Below are 18,880 nucleotides of genomic sequence, written 5' to 3' on the forward strand. Positions count from 1 at the left end.
TTTCTTTTAAAAACTATTAAAAAACAAATGCCCACCATGTGTCCAAAACAAGCTGTTATACACAAATATAAGATAATAATAATTCATTTTTTTTTAAATTCTTTTTCTTTTTAAATTCATGTTCATTTTAAAATAAATCCAAAAATCAAAAGGCCACCATGTGTCATTCTTCCCATGCTCTAAGTGGCACCTTGCAATTGGTCCACTTTGATTAAAAAAATATGTCACGTCATCAGCTCGGAATTTTTCTGTTAAGCTTGTTTCACCTATATCTTCTTCGTTTGAGCTCCGATTTGGGCGATTCAAATTGTGATGGAATCGTTGTTTCGAACTCTGAGGAGGGGTGTGATAGTTGCAACATTCTCCTCTCTTGATTTTTTTTCCTCTTTTCTTCTTCTTTTTGTACAATTGACCCTAGAGTTCTTCTTTAAGGGACTTTGCACCATTTTATGCCAAAATTATTCACAACTTGTTCTTGTGACTCGGTTCCTAAAATTCATTCAATTTAAATCACTAAATCACACAAATTAGCAATAAAATAAATCCTAAATTAGAAGAAAATAAAGCACTTTTCAAGCGCTTTTCACACGACAATGCTATAGTGTCCTAAAACCTCATAGTTAATTAGTTATTTGATATAATATTTAATTATTTTATATGCAATAGTTAGTTTTTTACATGAAAAATCCAAGGTTATTTCATGAGACTTGAATTGTATGTAGTGAACAGACAGTTGGATCATGTTTCATGTTTCAAGTAATAATCTAAAGGGTCCATAGTATATGGATTAAGGTAGGGTGTCTTACCCTGATGACACTATGGATACGAACCACTTTGTAATTGTTACAAATGTTGCAAGTGAAAGAATCAAATTCCTCAGTGGAAGCGTGTGAACGCGTGTGCTTTCGAAATTCATTTTGAAAATAGTGAAAACAGAGAAAACATACAATATATATGATAAACATAAATTTAAAAGTGTGCTTTACAAGGGAAAGAGGAAGAAGACTAACTCTTGAAGATCGTCTTCAATGCTTTCCTCTCGATGTCATAAATATTTTGTACCACGAATATTATTCTCGAATTTCTCTTCACAAACTCCATTAGGACATCACCACCGGGCCTTCCTTGGTATTCTCTGACAAGAATCAAGATGGTGAAATCTCTACTTTAGAAGAGAGAAGAACGATTTTGATAGAAGAATGGTTATGTGAAAATCTTTTTGAGAGAGAGTGTGTGTAATATTGTGTGGAAAGGAAATTTTGTGAGATGTTTGGTCTGAAGAACTCCTCTTTTGTCATCCTTGTCCATCATAGAACACTTCTTTGTCGAATGTTTAACCTAACTTTGCCTTAGATCTTAATGCAATTAGGTCAATTTGAATTTGCATGCTGCTCATCGATTTAAATTGGTCTAATTAGTTGATTTGGTCAGGTTAACTGACTGTTTCAATTAATTCGGTTAGGTAAAATTAATTGTATGTCTCTAAACGAGAATTCTATTATCGAATATATTGAATAGATGAATTCCATCAAAACCCAAACTAGGCTTTCTCAAACAGAATTTCCACATTTTGTTTCAATTTATGCAATTTAATTTCTTTTACAACAAAACAACTTTCACAAAACCCCCCTTTGGTTACCGTGGACTGAAAACACTTTAATTAAGAAATTCTAGTGCTCTTTGTGTTCGACTTGGTCTTGCCAGCAAGACTAGCAATTTGTTATGGTGGATAAGAAATTTTTGTTGTATTTTGCAGAGCTTGGTAGAGAGGAAAGGAGAAGAAGAAGAGAAGCTAGAGAATGAAGAACTTTAGAGGAGAAAATCCGCGCTGAAGGCATAGTTGAAGAAGAGTATTCTGAAGAGGAGTTTGAGCAAGAAACGATGGCATAGCCTGAAGTGCTCACTCTGAAGAAGCTTTCAGCTCCCGATCTTACTCAGCAACCCCTCTACATCACTTATCATGAGACAACGTGTAATTTTAAATTAAAAACTGGTCTCATTCACTTACTACCTTCTTTTTTTGGACGTGAAGGTGAGGATCCACACAAGCACTTGAAGGACTTCCACATCATGTGTAGTGGAATGCGCCCTCATGGTGTAATTGAAGAGCAGTTCAACCTTCGAGCCTTTCCATTCTTTCTGAAGGATGAAGCAAAGGACTGGTTGTACTATCTGCCATTGGGATGCATCACCACATGGACAGAGATGAATATGAGGTTTTTGAACAAATTTTTCCCAGCATTTCGAGCTGTCAGAATATAAAAAGAGATTTACAGTGCCCTACAGAGGCATAGGGAGTTTTTATAGGAGTATTGGGCGAGGTTCAAGTGCCTATGTATTGGCTTCCTCAATCACTAGATCCCATATCACCTCCTGATTCACTACTTTTATGAGTGTTTACTGCAGTAAGACAAGAGTAACATCGATGCAATTGTAGGTGGAGCATTTGTGAAAAAAATCCCTTCTTAAGTTATAGAGTTGATTTCCACAATAGTTAAGAATAGCCAGCAGTTTGAGATTAGAGATCATGTATCTCAATCAACCATATTTGTAAGAGGTGAATGACCTTAGAGTTGAAATTGTTGAACTTTCTACTCTTGTGAAATAGGTTTGCTTTGCAAGGTCGCAATCTCAAGAGCATGTTGCTAAGGTAATTATATTGGAAATTAGCAAGGGGTTAGATTTACAACAACAATCGTTAGGACAACCAATGACACTAGGGGCAGAGTAGTTCGAGTATGCCTTTAGAGGATATGGTGAAAAGCTTGACAGAGTCTACCATGAAGATTCAGCAGAACCAGGAGAAGTTCTAGCAGATTACTACTTCTCACAGAGTAGTGTGGCTACTTAGATCTCTCAGTGGCCGATGTAGTCAGCAGGTTGGACACCCAGTATGGGAAGCTTCCTTCCCAACCAGTTCCCAATGTGCATAATGTTAGTGCAATCTCTGTTGTGAAATGTATGGAGAGCCCTGATGTGCCTGTTGACGATTCAATGGAGGTAGTAAGTGAAGTTGGTGCTGAGAATGTCAATGAGAAGATTGCCAACCCATCCAAGAAACGAGGAATAAGATTTGATCCACCTTAAAATTTTAAAGCTAATATCCCTCGTGTTCCTTTTCCTAGTAGGTTGACTGTTGCTCAGGGAGGACCACCCAAGGAGGAGGTGGAATCATTACAGTCTTCTTGTGGCAAAAGCCTTATTACAAAGGGAAAAAAGGTTTGGGTTGAGATTTCTAAGGCGAGCAAAGTTGAAGTTCTTGAGAAGAAGGAAAAGGAAAAAGAAGAGATGGTCAAATAGAAGGTGTTTATCACAAGTAACTTACCTATTAAGCAAGAAGATCCAGGTATGTTTTCTGTTCCTTGTCAGATAGGCGATAGGAAATTCAAGTATGCCATGCTAGATTTAGGGTCCGCTATTAATATTATACCTGCTCATGTCTTTTTTGAATTTTAATCTCATATCCTGCACTCGCTTAATATTTTAGTGAAATTAGCTGACTGCTCTATTGTTAGGCCATTAAGATTTGTGAAAGACATGCTGGTTAGAGTTAATGGTCTAATGTTTCCTACTAATCTTTATGTTTTGGATGTGAATGCTTCTTCCCCTCCCTCTAATTTATCTATTTTGCTAGGGAGATCCTTTCGTAAGACAGCTAAGGCTGTCATCGATGTGGACAATAGGTCTCTACACATTGAACAGGGAGGTAAAATAGAAAAAATTTGAATGATTGATTCTTCTTCCCCTATTAATTCTATGTGTTATAGTACTCATGTTTTTCAAGATAGTGACCAACCTTTAAAGTTGGGGATGGGAGATGGAGACTTGGTGGTTCGTGATGGTTTTGGTTGATGAAGCCAAGTTGGATCGAGCATACCAACCTTAAAAAATTGTGTTACTTGGAGGCAGCCGTGATTTATCTTTTTATTGCTTTCTTAGTTTATGTTTCTTTCCTGTTTATTTTTATTTTTCTTGAGCCTAATTCTTCCTATTTTTCTTGATCTTTAGGTTTCAATCGTCCTTGAGAAAATGGAGAAAATTATGTTTTTTGATGAGTCGCTATCCAGTGTGCTAAATTTTAGGAAGGTCTTCTGTTTCCATTTTTACTTTTGTCTCTTATTTTCTATTCTTATCACATTGGGGACAATGTTAGATCTTAAGTTGGAGATGAGGTACATCTGTGTTCGGGCTGGAGCTTTGAAGCATCTGATCTCGGGCTATTTTTCTTGTGTACTTGAAATGTTTTGCTCGCTCTTTTGCATGGTTTGTTATGATGGCTTGTCTGTGACACACTCTCTGTGATTAAATTTGTATAAGATAATGTTTGAAGAACATGATCATACTTTTGACCCAATTTAAAAAAAAAACTTATCTCTCATGCATTTTTAAGTCATTGTTCTTACGAACTTAGGTCTTGCATATCTAGAATTGTATTATTTGGTTTAGATTTCTGTTATCACTTCGAAAGACCTACCTTTGGGTTTAGAGTAACCTTACTTGTTTTAGAGCAAAACTAGACAAAGAGATAAAAAGGGCCTAGTATATGATTAAAAAAAATAGTTACTATAAAAAAGGGCAATTTAAAGTTTAAAAAAAAATAATTATTGCTAGCTTGCAAATAAAAAAAAGTGTGTGTGCATGGATAGAGGTGAAAAGAGCTATCTCCGTTGTGTCAAGTTAGAACCCCGTGAGACAAGAGTAGTTAGGTTCCTTGTGATTGAGTGTGAAAACTAGTCCTCTAGATAAAACAAATGCCCTATACGTTTTATGTGCGTGAGTTAGGCATCTTTGTCTTATTGTTGCCCTCTTTTTTGCAAGTTTAGTATGTCTAAAGTTGATAATCAAGCCAGAGTAGGGGAAAACAGATCGAGAATCATACAAGACCTTTTCGAGTTGTGCAAGCTTAACTAGTAAGACTTTAGGATTGATCATTCATGAATATATTTAGAATCATTTTTTGAAAAATGCACTTCATTGATTGATTGTAATTGAATTTCATTCTTGATTGCAAATATTATCCTAATTGATTGTTGAGACTTAAGTAACGAACCATGAAATGTGAGTGAGCATATCATTTGTGTGACTGCGTATTTTATTCTACCTTGCTTGAGGATGATCAAGAATTAAAATTGAGGTGTTTGATAGCATTGAAAATGTGCTATTTGGATCCGCTTAATTTGGGATTGTCCTAGAATTTTATGTGTTTATTTTGCTATTTTTTTGATATCGAGCTAACAAAAGATAGAATCAAGCATTTGGAGTTAAACAAGATTAATTTGAAGCAGATTGGAGGTAATTTGACCATCCGAGCTTCAAAGAAGGAAAAATGACCAAAATATCCCTGTGTCATAGTGTCGCAACCCTATTCCCACGCTAGAAGGCAAAACACGCGGATGTAGGGCAGCGTCACAATGCTTGCTTGCCCTACGCTTGCCTTATGCTTAAAGGCAGTAGCTGAAAATGCAGGACAACGTTGCGACGTTGCGAACTTCAAACACGCAGCGCTTTGATGAGAGCGTTTCAACGCTGTGACTACAACTATAAATTGTTGTTCAGTCGCCTAGGTCAAAAGAGTCTCGACTTCTGTCAATTCCAACCAATTTCTACCTCAAATTCTCTTCTTTTTTCTTCTATTTTCAGTTTGGGAATGTATTAAGACAATACCTTGGAATTTTCCATGACTATTATGGGCTAAGGTACTTGATCTAGCTTGAGTGTTTAGGATTTTTCACCTATTTGATTGTTTGTGAGATTTCAGTCTAGTCTTTTTTGTAATTTCAAATTCGATTATGTTTTGAATGCTTATGATTATTTCATTGAACACTTGGGAATGTTATAATTATTGCTTTTTTATTAGCATTGGATATTGACAGTCTTTTGTCAATCCATTACAGGCAATAGGTTAGGGTAGCTTGCAAATCACCTAGATGGACATTGTTCTAACCAAGCTAGCATCAAATCAACCGAATGTTTAATTAAGGATGTTCCTTGTTGAATGTTCAACCTTGCTTTGCTCTAGATCTTAATGTAATTAGATCAATTTAAATTTGCATGTTGTTCATCGATTTAAATTGGTCTAATTAGTTGATTAAGTCGGATTAATTGGTTGTTCCAATTAATTCAATTAAGTAAAATTAATTGCATGTCTCTAGTAATGAGAATTCTGTGAACGAATATATAGAAATAGATGAATTTCGTCAAAACCTAAGCTAGGCTTTCCGAATTTGCGCATTTCATTTCATTTTATGCAATTTAATTTATTTTACAACAAAATAACTTTCACAAAACTCCCCTTTGGTTACTGTGAACGGAAAACACTTTAATTAAGAAATTCTAGCGTTCCCTGTGTTCGATTCGGTCTTGCCACTAAGACTAGTAGTTTGTTGTCATGGATACAGTTACTTATTTGGTCTGGATTTGGGCAACGAAATCCGCTCTAACCAGGCGAGCACGGTTCAGTTCAATCCAGTTTTGGACAAAACCAATGACCAAACCGAGGTGCTCGGTTTATAAGAGGGAAAATTGTGAAAAATCGATATTCCGTGATTTCGATTTGTAACCGAACCAGCCTACTTCGGTTCAAGTTGGTTCGGTTTGGTTATTAGCGATTTTCTTTTTCTTTTTATTTTAAAAAAGAAATGCTCCCTCCTCTGGCTACAGTAAAGAAAAATAATAAAACCTTGGAGAACAAAATTGTTTATTTACTCATCTCGAAGTGGTGGCAAAAATGAAATAGAGTTTGAAGATGAAGACTTGCAGAGAGGCTAAAGAGAAGCTGAAGATGAAGACACGTGCATATGCGTACGTCGAAGATGAAGGCCGACCCAGAGACTTGAAGATAAAGACTTGAAGAGAAGCTGAAGATGAAGACTAGCTGTGGAGACCATGAAAGGCGAAGAGAGGCAACATCGAGCTTGAAGATGAAAACTACCAGAAGAGAAGATAGAATAGAGGTGAGGAATGAAGATATTGATCAAGAGAGGATAATAGAGATGGCAAGGTGACGTGAGACTAGAGAAAGTGAAGCGGGCGTGCAACTGCTTCTTTAGTTTTGGGTTTTTTTTTAATTTTTTTTTTTATGTTTATTTACTTTTTAGAACTAAACTAAGGGCTTATGGGCTTTTCAAAGTAAAAGGAATCAATGGATTGGGCTGATTCATACAATCAGAAAAATACATATAAATATAATAAAAGTCGGTTTGGTTCAGTTCTAAAGGATTTTTATAACTCTTGAACCAGAAACCAAATTGAATTAGTCGGTTCTCTTAGTGAACCATAGTCCCAGATTTTTTGAAGAAATCGGGTCGAACTAGTCGGTTTGGTTCGGTCCAGTTCGGTTCATCGACTTTGTCCAATTTTTGCACACCCAAATGGATCAATTGGACAAATGACCAAAATAGAATAATATTTAAATGGCCAAAATGGTTTTAGTTTGGAAAAAAATGACCAAACAACTTAATCTTCTACTTTTTAGAATCTAAAAATGGACAAATACACTCTTGTTGTCCAATCCCTACAATTATGGTGTATTTTAAACAAATCTAATAAATCAAAAACAAAATATCTAATAATCTTAACTACCCAACCAACAATCTCCTAAATTTCTAAATTTAGGATAATATACTAATTTAACAAACCAAAAATGATGTTTTGGAAAAAAATTACTTATGGAGATTTGGTGTGAGTAAAGTAACCTAATTAAAATGGGGCCACACATATTTTTGTAACAACTAAAATTTTGTAGATTTAGTCTTGTAAATATAACAAAAATAAAATCAATCGCCATATAAATACTTTGTAATAACATTTTTTTTATAGAAATAATATATTGGACAAAAACATTTTTTATTGGATAACTTATTGCATGGTATTTGTAAGAAATTGAAAATCTAAAATGTTGGAATAACAAAAGGTAAATAAATAGTGTAAAGAAGACTTTGATAGATTTGAAAGAAAAAAAAAAGGTATATACCTAGTATTTTCACATTTAAAAATCATTAAAAATCTATGAAAAAAGATAAAAATATTTAGTGCATGCAAATACTTGATATTTGCAACTCATCAAAATCTCGAGGGTTAGAATAACAAAAAGCAAGAAAATAGTGTAAGGAGGAGTTTAATAGATTTGAGAAAAACATGCAAATACCTAGTATTTACAATGTTCCAATGAAAATCTCCTATCAGGAACACATTTTATTTCTAGACAGATAGAGAAAGACACCTTTCTTCCATCATTAGTTCTTTTGGCTAGGGTTTCAAAGATGTCTACATATATTCGTTGAGATTAGGAGAGCTTTCAGGCTCTCAAATTTGTCGAACCCTTCAATTTGTCTACAATCAAACATTTAACAAAAATACTCGATATTTTTAAACTTTTCCTTTACCCTACAAAACTCAAATCACTGATCCTACTCCATGCTTTTGAAAATGATTAAAAAAAAAACAATATATTGATGAACACATACCAGAATTACGCATGCCGACTTCCCCATTGGACATTGTCCTATATCGCTAATTGTTATTTCCTTTTGGTAGATGTTGCACATAAAATTTGGTCTAAAGACTATACATCAGTAAAGAAGATGAAGATGGGTGGAAACTTATACAAATAATACACTAAGGGAGTGTTTGATATACTGGGTGGAATTAATAAGAAATTTGAATTGTAGATGTGTTGATGCCAACGACAGCAAATGATGGAAGCAACGGATGTAAGAAAAATAAAAAAATTTGTTTTTTAATTTTTAAGTCGTCTCTAATATTTAAAAATAAATAATTAGTAATCAAATCCTGATGAAACCTAATTTGGAGGAGATATTATAAATTTGTGAGGAGATATACCCCACACGTAATCGAAGCAAACTTGGGATTGTGAGAGCAAAATTGAAAAAATGAAGGGAGATGGACCCTCTATATTATGTTTTAGCCATAGATAAGAAAATTAATAAAATGACTATTTTTTCAATTGGGAGTTTTGTTTTCGCCATTCTACGCAATTTCTTTTCCTATTCGAATAGTACATAAATGTATGTATAAGCTCATACCAACCCATTAATTTTGGATCAAATTCAAAACTTTTCTTCAAAAATATAAGAGAAGAAATTGGAATGTAATAATATCGTTTCATACAAATATAGAATAAAAGATTGATTCAAACATATATTTGTGAGATAGGGATAGAGAAAGAAGAAAAAAAATAAAGATAGTGAAACCTAATTTATTATAATCCATTTGATTATTTTAACTACTTTAATAGACATTAACGTTAAAGGTGAAGCATGAGTATTCAGTGAAGGACAAAAATGTAAATACAAAACTAAAACAATATTCAAATTTTAAGAGTAAACTGACCTAAAATATAGAAAGTATTTTTTTTTTTTTTTTTCTAAATCAATTCTTATTATTTTTCCTTTAGTTATTGAAGACTTGTCAGAGAATAATGCATTATTAATCAGATCACTACTTTCGTAAATCCAAAAGGAAGTCGACGAGGATGATTCTTCATACCCCACCTTCCCATCGCTCTTGATCGAATATTACACCTCAGATTCAATTACCTTTTCTCTTCTTCTTCTTCTTCTTCTTCTTCTTCTGTTCCACTGCAGGATTTGCAGTTGCAGAGAACTCGAGTTTCTTGATCCATGGCGTCCTTCAATCTTACCCAATTCAGAACTAAAAACCCAATTCCCAACCTCGCACTGAATCGGTCTCGGACGGATTTGACTCGCCGAAGTAGACTTGGGTTCAGATTGGTTGCCGCCAGCGAGGCTCAGGCGGAGCCCGATCTCAGTGTGACGGTCAATGGGTTGCACATGCCTAACCCGTTTGTGATCGGGTCGGGTCCGCCAGGAACTAACTATACGGTTATGAAGAGGGCATTTGATGAAGGTTGGGGGGCTGTGATTGCCAAAACTGTAAGTTTTCTCGCTCTGTTGATTCTGTTTGGTTACTAAGAAAGTAGATGGGAAAGTTAAGGAGGTTATAAGGAATATTCATTATATTTTGGAAATTATTTGTATATGATGAAGTTGGAAAATGTAATTCGGGAATTTTCTTACTTTTTGTTCGTTTCATTTTCTGTTCCTGTACTTAGTAAGTGTGATCTGTTGACCCCTGATTTGATTAATTTAGTTTGTTAATGTTAATCTGTTGTTGTTATTAGCTTTCACGGAGATCTTGAAAATCCAACATATAAAGAGTGAAATTCAGAAAATATGTTGAAGGTTCGAAAAGGAGTTAGTTAAGTAGTGCAAGGAATTGGAAGATTTTAAGATAACTGTTTGGACAAAGAGATTTGAAGATTAATCTTTGGCTGGAAGCTACTGGTTCTGTTATCTGTCCATTGGCTTACATTTCCATTTCATGTTTTTACATGTATCTTTTTCTTTGTTAGGTGTCACTAGATGCAGAAAAAGTTATAAATGTGACTCCTAGATATGCCCGGCTTCGAGCAAATTCAAATGGCTCTGCAAAGGGGCAGATTATTGGATGGGAGAACATTGAATTGATAAGTGATAGGCCCCTTGAAACTATGTTGAAAGAGTTAAAGCAATTAAAAGAGGAGTATCCTGATAGGATTCTCATTGCTTCAATAATGGAGGAGTATGATAAAGCTGCTTGGGAAGAACTTATCGATCGAGTCGAACAAACTGGAGTTGTAAGATTGCTGTCTATGACTTCTTTACTGTGTTAAATACCAAGAACAGGTTCATTTCATCCAACATTTACGTTTCGTTTGTCAGGATGCATTTGAAATCAATTTCTCATGCCCTCACGGCATGCCCGAACGGAGAATGGGTGCTGCAGTTGGGCAAGATTGTGCACTTCTGGAAGAGGTTTGTGGATGGATTAATGCAAAAGCTACAATCCCTGTTTGGGCAAAAATGACCCCCAATATCACTGACATTTCACAGGTATTTTTGCCTCCTACATTTGGAAGATCACATTATTCTTAGAACTGTGTTTATCTTGTTATGGGACAAATTCTTTTGCTGATGATGATAGTTGATAATAATATGATATATATGGTACAACTCCTAAACAAACTTTGGACCTACATAACTTTTATGCTTTTTTTTTTAGTACAATAAGGAGAGGGGTGGGGGGATTCAAATCATGGACTCATGGTCACTAACACACCTCGGATGTCAGTTGAGTTGTTCTCACTTTGGCACATAAGTTGTATGTTGGAGGAAGCAGTCTTTATATTTGAATCAGATTCGACATTTATGAATAATTATAATGAAATCTGTTCTATGGCTGTAGCTTTGGGAATAATTTGGATAACTGTGCATATGAACCAAATTCAGATGTTGAAAGAAGCATGAAGAACATGAAATCTGTTCTATGGTTGCATGTATTGATGCAACTGATGAATTTGCTCCTCTTTTTGTATGGTATTAATTGAATTGAATTTTCATGTAACGTGCAATTCTCCTTTTATAAAGCCTGCAAGGGTGGCTCTGAAATCAGGATGTGAGGGAATAGCGGCCATCAACACGATCATGAGTGTAATGGGAATCGATCTCAAGACCTTACGTCCTGAGCCTTGTGTTGAGGGGTTTGCTAATTCGAACTTTCAACCTCTTCAATGTAGAATGCTTGTGTATTGAATTACCGTTCAGCTAAAAATTTGATGTACTTCAATCTATATGTTGTTAGGTATTCAACTCCAGGAGGCTATTCTTCCAAGGCAGTTCATCCTATTGCTCTTGGCAAAGTGTTGAGCATTGCAAAAATGATGAAGGCAGAATTTAATGATGGAGACTACTCTCTTTCTGGCATTGGGGGTGTCGAAACCGGTGGAGATGCTGCTGAGTTTATTCTACTCGGAGCAAACACTGTTCAGGTACGACGAGAAATTGTAGCCTATGTTTTCTTTATATTATATGCATGAGTGTAATTCCCTATTGGTTTCCATGTTTTTATTCTTAATTTGATTTCATCTGTCTTGTTTTCATTTATCATGTTTGAAAGTTCGGCATTAATTTTATCTTCTGTTTTAGAACTAAGACTCACAGAACAACAATGATTTCATTTAAACAAACTCGAACGTGTATTAGTCTTGACAAAATTGGATTCATCTTCAGGTGTGTACAGGAGTGATGATGCATGGGTATGGCCTTGTAAAGAAACTTTGTGCTGAGCTTAAGGACTTCATGAAACTTCACAACTTCTCATCCATTGAAGATTTCAGAGGGTAAGTTTGGAGTTTGAATCTCTATAGTAGTTCTTTATACATTACGACTCCGGTCCCTCGAACATTGGTCACATTAATGAATTCCGAGTGAAACAGGGCTTCTCTTCCGTATTTCACGACCCACACCGATCTGGTTCGGAGGCAGCGAGAAGCAATCGAGCAGAGAAAAGCTGTGAAGAAGGGTCTGCAATCTGATAAAGACTGGACAGGCGATGGCTTTGTTAAGGAAACTGAGAGTATGGTTTCAAACTGAAAGTCCTAATACATATCAATCAAGCCTTCGTCACTGGAAGTAACAAAAAATGGTGTCTTTGTATCTGGATAGAGTTTCTTTCTCCCTCCCTCTTAAAGGATGACGAATAAATGTATCATTACAGAACAGTTCAACTTCGTATAATAAACTTTGTGTAGATTGAATACGTGAAGGGACAACGGCAATTTATTATAGTAAAAATTCATTCTGAAATGATTCATCCACCTATTTCAAATTCATCTCAAGCCCTTGGTAGAAAGTTATGAATTTTTACGTGGACAAAGATGAATGTAAAATAACGTCTTCTGGGGAAAAATTCCCTTCTTAATCGAGAACATAAAAGGGAAAAATTCCCTTCTTAATCGAGAACATAAACTTCTTTTAGTACAAAAAAAGTGGAATTTAGAAGCTTGAATCTCCAACTTCTAAAGATAAAATATATATGTTAATTACACTAATAAATTGCAATGCTTTCATATCACATTGTAAATATACGGACAGAAACAAAGATAATAGAAGAAATTAAATTAAATACAAAATGGAAGGCGTGAAATAAACAGAAGATCCAATTTCATTATCAGTGAAAGAATTCACATATCATGTCTTTCTGAAGAATTAGTACAAAAGATATAGTATTGTACTCCCCCCCAAAACTGGAAAGGACACAACTACTGAAAGTTATGCTTCGATAAATAAGAAGCCTCCTTCAGTACATAGAAGCAGCAGCAGCAGCAGCTGAAGAAAAAGATTTTCAGTTTTACCTTCCAACTTTATGCAATATATAAATGTCTATTGTACTGTAAAAGCTACACTCTACAATCATTATTCTCTCAAGGTATTACCTACAAACTTACTTTCAAAATTGAACCGTCTCGTGAAACACATTCTGACTGAGTGACAACAGATGCAAATTCAAGGACAGGAAGGCTGCGTCGAAGATCCGAACAAGGCCAGCCATTGATGGAGAAACCTTAAGGCTAATTTTATTTATCAGCTACAGATATACTACTATTTCCCTCATTTCATTCATAAGCCTTCTCCCAATCATCTGCCACTTCCGACGTGTTTGTTCCATCATCTGTTACAACCTGTATCCCTCCTGCAGAGCTCAGGTTCCTACTTGTGCCTGATTCAGATCCTAAAGAGGAATGGCCAACCCGATTGCCAATATTGTGTTCGGGAGATCGAGTGGAAGAACTCACAGCAGATTCGGTGTCCAACGCATGCCACCGATTAAGTGAAGCAGGAAGTGGAGCTTCTCTTTTCCATACGGATGCCTGAACGTCGATAGATGAACCGGACCATTCTTCATCGCCCCATGAAGTGTCCTTCCAACTAGAGTCCTGAACTACGACCCTTTTCCATGGATTACTACTCTTTGATGCTCCACCTTCCTTTGCATTCTCCCCTCCTCCCCAAGCATTTGCATTAGATGATGCTGATGCACCACCATTCTGAAGAGCACTGGCTCCATGATACGCTGTCCCATGATCCAACCTTCTCATTGCAGTAGCTGCTCGAGCAGGATCGCTGAAGACAGCCAAAGCATTCTTGTCGTTCAACCATACTAATTCACATTCCCCACCAAACCTTAAGACTAATGCACTTATGTCTGATTCCCTAGGCAAATCTGGAAAAGAAACAACTAGCCTAGGATCCATATCTACTAAAGGATCGTAAGATGGTGGATATAGAGTACTGGTGGTGGTTGAGCCCTTAATACCAAGCACCCGAGGCGGAGCTTTTGATTTAGGAGTAACATGAATTGTAATGAAACGTTTGGGCTCCCAGCCAACCGAATTGATCGCAAGCTTCCACCTCTCAGCAATCAGCCTGACAGCATCTCTCTTATCCTTGGCCATTGGACAGAAAACATGAACTTTAAGGCCACTCATTGTTCCTCTATTCTTCCCAAGGACCAGGAATTTGCATCTCTCCTCCACAGCCAATACCCATTTTGAATCACGTCTAAAGAGGTCTGCAAGCAATTCAGAAGCAGAACTATCGCCGAAGTGAAGGGCATCCAAATTTGGGGGATTGATATCAAAAGCATCTGCAAGAACCCGATTCCTCTCTAGCTTAGAGCATTCATCATCACATGTCAGTTTTCTCTGTCCTAGTGGAATCTTTTTGCCAGTTGCCTCAATGGGTTGAAGCGGAACAGGTAATTTTTGAATAATTGAAGCATACAGAGTATCAGTATTGAAACCAATACTGCTCCCTCCAGCATCGCAAGGAACAGATGCTGTTATTCGGCCACATGAACAAGTGATGATAACAGGGAATTCACATCTTGCATCGGGGCAAGGAGCAGATGGGTGACATGGCGCAGTACATGTATGCCTACAATCTCTTCGAGGCGCACCACATGTCTGTCCACAGGAAGTTTTCTGACCCAAATCAGATCCAGCAGCAGTGTCACACGGTGGCGGGTGACAAGTTCTGTTGCAGGCATGCATCCCACACTGCCTAGTTTTCCCACATAGCTTGTTGCATCTGATGTCCCTTGAACCGCAAGGAATGTTCCTTAGAACTACATGTCCACCGATGCACTCCTTGGCTATTGGAACTGTACAAGGCGGGCAGTCACCAAAGTGACAGCTATGAGTAGAACAATGGCCACATGGCTGAGGGACGGAACATGGCAGTTGACATGATGGGGGCGGTGTTCCACAAGGCAAGGGTGGAGGAATTGAAGTTTTACCACAAGCACATGTCAAGTCTGTGAAGATTGTCTCGGGACATGGAGAGCAATGGCCACTATGACACAGTGATTGACAAGAGTGCTGGCGACACCTTAGTTTCTTCCCACATCTCATTACACAAAAGTGTGGATCCCAATCTCCTAAATGATTATAGCTGGAGTTTGATAGAGGACAGCACCTCTCACTGCACCTGTGCCTTCCACAATTCTTCTTCCACCCGCATGGCTTTTCGCAAGTGAATATGTCAGTTGGGCTGGAAGTCTTGTAGCATTCCACATTTCGAGAAGTTGATCCACACCGGCATTTTTGCACAACTTGAACCAAGCAAGGTGCACAATCTCCAGCGTGACAGACATCCTTACAATGATGCTTCCCACAAGGTAATAGTTTCTCACAGAGCTCAGAACATGTTGGGATTGGATCCAAACAACTTGTCCGTTCGTCCTGCAATCGTGTTTTACCACAATAACATGTCTTAATCATGTCAGGCATTAAATCACAGCCTTCACAGGGTCCTGGATGACAAATTTCACGGCAGACATGATTGCCGCAGTTAAGAGTCTTCCCACAGATGGAACTACAGGGGAAAACACCATCTTCTGTATTTATTTCACCCTTCAAAGTCATGCTTCCACAAAGAACAAGCTCTTTCTTTTTCTTGCAAAAGCAAGAGGCACTAACTTGAACCTGACAAGGATCACAAGTACCCACATGGCATATTTTTTCACACCAGTGACGTCCACAATCCAGGAGTTTTTCACAATGCTGACCACAAGTTAAAGTGGATTTCCTATCTGAACAACGTGTTGTTATCAACTTCTTGCCACAAGGGCATAAACGGGGAGGAGCAAATGCCTTGCAAGGAGGGCAGGGACCTGGATGGCACTGCAAGACACAATTATGGGGACAAAGATCCTCCTTGCTTCCACCAGCAACCATCATCTCTCGATCAAGTGGCTTGCCACATGGTTCCCCACATGAATGGGGTGTCAAATACAAGTCAGAAGGGGGATCCTGCCTTTTACCACAGAAACAAACATATCGAATCTCCTTCGAAGACGTAAGCTGCACAGATTGGCATCCAGGACAACGCCAATTTAATCCCTGATTCTTCTCAGCTACCAAGTCGGTGGAAGTGGGTGCTCTAGCCCATTTCTTGATGCAAGTTAAATGAAAAATGCAAAAGCAGCTTGAACAAGACCATATGGGTGCAGATCTCCGCACCATATCATAACAAATCATGCACTCAACAGTGCCCTTCATCAATTTTTCCTGAATTTCATGAACTAGCTGAGGCAAGTTGGAGATTCTCAACTCCTTTTCACCCTGACCCCCACTTTTCTCCTTATCTTTTTCCTTGTCCTTTCTTTGATTCCTTCGAGGACCCACATGAACCCTTGGACCATGATTACCTCTGTCTCGACAAACTGGATGAGGAGGGCTAGAATTTAGCTCTAGCCCATTCCGATTATCATTCAAATTGACGTTCAATGGCTGATTCACAGGAATAGCCGTGGTCGTAGTTGTAGTTGTGGTAGTAGTGGTTGTCGTGGATCCTCTCGCTACCCACTCTTGTCGAGCACTTGATGCAGGAAATCTAGACCTATCCTTCCGCACATTTCGGACATGTGAGCTCATATTCTGCAATTAAATAAACCAAAAAAGAAATGGGCTTAGTCAATATTCAACACTGTATCAACCCCAATGAGTTAAGCAACACATCTTAAAATGGAAATGCGTCCATTACAAATAATAAGAGATACTATTTCATCCTGATAAAAATCGAGATGAACGGACCCAAACGATCAAATGAACAGGAACAACAATGAAGCCCTAGTGCAGAATCCAACTAACTTACAATACAAAGAACATGGTATCGAGTTTCTAGTTTTATACACGATTTGCAAACCTGAAGCAAGTAAAAATATACAACAAAATACAAAATTTAAAATTTAAACATCTCTTATATCTCAGTTATTATTAAGAAAGAGAGTAAACACATCTTGCATAATTCCATTGAATGAAAAGCTGGCACATACGTAGCTAATCACAGTCCAAGTGTCAATCCAGAAAAACCAAAATCAAATCCCACTTCCAATCTCAATCCCCCTTCTCACTCTCTAATTTCCTCTCTAAATGTGAAAGGAAAGGATGAATTTTTTTTTAAAAAAATCATCAAACAAGAAACACATCGATCCAACAACAACTTAAAAATTATTGTAATGAAGAAACTGAAGAACATTGTTAAGTTGGTTTCTCCTCATTTATTCATATGAATTGCAGAACATATTAATGACTCGTGAGTGAAAACAAATATTAGAATTACTAGCCCACCAATGAAACCAAGTATGTTGTGATGATTATAATACAAGTTCCATTCTTACTCTCTAATAATCTTTTTAATTCTTACTCTAATAAATTTGTCAATAACATACTAATTAAACTAATGAATTACGATCATTTAAACTAATGATTTCAAATGATCAAGAGAAGTTATAATTCACCTACAGAAACAAGGATAAGGCTTGAGCCACCTTCAACGGTATTGATGAGCACATTTTGGATTTTGATATACAACATTTTCCCTCTTAATCCACTTTTCTTTTGCCCACCCTTTCACTATTTCAACCTCATCTATTAGTATCCTAAAGTCCTTTCTTTCTCCTTTACCCTCTGATCTTATCCTCCATTTCTCCATATGCACACATAGAGAATCAACCTAAAAACTTATTCTGATCAAAGTCAGCCCCCTCTCAGTTTTTGTACAAATGTGGGTAATTATGAGCTCACTCGCTTGCTTCCACATATTAATATTGAAACCTAAACTACCCAAAAAAAAAAAAATGATAGAATTAAAAAAAAAAAAAAAGATTTGATTCACAGAAACACAATTAAAGTATAATTCAGTTCAAAATCAAGATTGGGTATTAAAGCTACTTGCGTACAGCAGGAAGAGATCGGTATTCATAAAATATGTCGGTTTGACCATTACCCCTAATAATGAGAATAAGAAATTTGAGGCAGCTGAAAACAATAAGAGACTGAAACAAAATGGAAAAACACAGCGAAATAAAATGTACAGGCGAAGGCGAACAGTGGAAGAAATTTCGTTGAATGAAGAAAGAGGTGAAAACACGATTTTGAAAGTGGGAAATGACGATCAAAGCATCAGGAACAACAATGAAGCCCTAGCGCAGAATCAAACAAACTCTTACAAGAAAAAGAAAAAAAAAGAATACATAAAAAACTGAAGAGATGATAGAAACCTGATCGAAGGAACTCCGAAATGGCGAAGAAGGCGACAGAGGGCGGTGATTGTAATCGTCCTCCGGCTCCGGTGATGAAATTGAAAGAGAAATGGGGATTTTTAATTTGCTGGGAAAGGCGAGAAGTGAGGTCGAAGCGGTTTCCGGCAATTTATAGGGAAGCGGGTGGCTTTGGGTTCCGCATTTGCTAATCGCTTGGGCCGTAAGGAAGTGGTCCCCCTCGCACACCGCCTCTTGATTCATATGCGTGGTCCGCACTCGGTTCTACCATTTTCCTTCTTTTTATATATATATATTTAATAATAATAATAATTATTATTATTATTTTCACCTTCATTTTCCCTATAATATAAAACATCATTTTACAAAATATTATATCTAACTAAATTAGAAGTTTATTTTATATCGATATTGGTTGTTTTCAAATAAATGAAAATGAGTCAATTTATTTATAAAT

General features: G+C 36.9%; 2 protein-coding genes across 3 annotated transcripts; one reads left to right on the forward strand and one right to left on the reverse strand.

Moving 5' to 3' along the window:
- Positions 1-9,440: 9,440 nt before the first annotated feature.
- Positions 9,441-12,680, forward strand: LOC120083488 (dihydropyrimidine dehydrogenase (NADP(+)), chloroplastic). The gene is made up of 7 exons (XM_039039260.1): positions 9,441-9,914; positions 10,394-10,657; positions 10,743-10,913; positions 11,448-11,560; positions 11,662-11,848; positions 12,090-12,199; positions 12,296-12,680. Exons 1-7 carry the CDS (start codon positions 9,642-9,644, stop codon positions 12,450-12,452), a joined length of 1,275 nt encoding a protein of 424 aa, XP_038895188.1. The 5' UTR covers positions 9,441-9,641; the 3' UTR covers positions 12,453-12,680.
- Positions 12,681-13,000: 320 nt separating this feature from the next.
- On the reverse strand, positions 13,001-18,666 carry LOC120083487 (NF-X1-type zinc finger protein NFXL1). Of its 2 annotated transcripts, XR_005483435.1 has the most exons (3): positions 18,424-18,666; positions 13,307-16,798; positions 13,001-13,187 (listed from the first exon to the last, which is right to left on the reverse strand). XR_005483435.1 is itself a non-coding variant. In XM_039039259.1 (2 exons), exons 1-2 carry the CDS (start codon positions 18,664-18,666, stop codon positions 13,475-13,477), a joined length of 3,567 nt encoding a protein of 1,188 aa, XP_038895187.1. In that variant the 3' UTR covers positions 13,006-13,474. The 2 variants fall into 2 exon arrangements, 1 of the variants encoding a protein (XP_038895187.1); XM_039039259.1 differs by having other exon boundaries at positions 13,006-16,798.
- Between the last annotated feature and the right edge of the window lie 214 nt (positions 18,667-18,880).

Source organism: Benincasa hispida, chromosome 8, assembly GCF_009727055.1.
Source record: "Benincasa hispida cultivar B227 chromosome 8, ASM972705v1, whole genome shotgun sequence".
Taxonomy (NCBI): domain Eukaryota; kingdom Viridiplantae; phylum Streptophyta; class Magnoliopsida; order Cucurbitales; family Cucurbitaceae; genus Benincasa; species Benincasa hispida.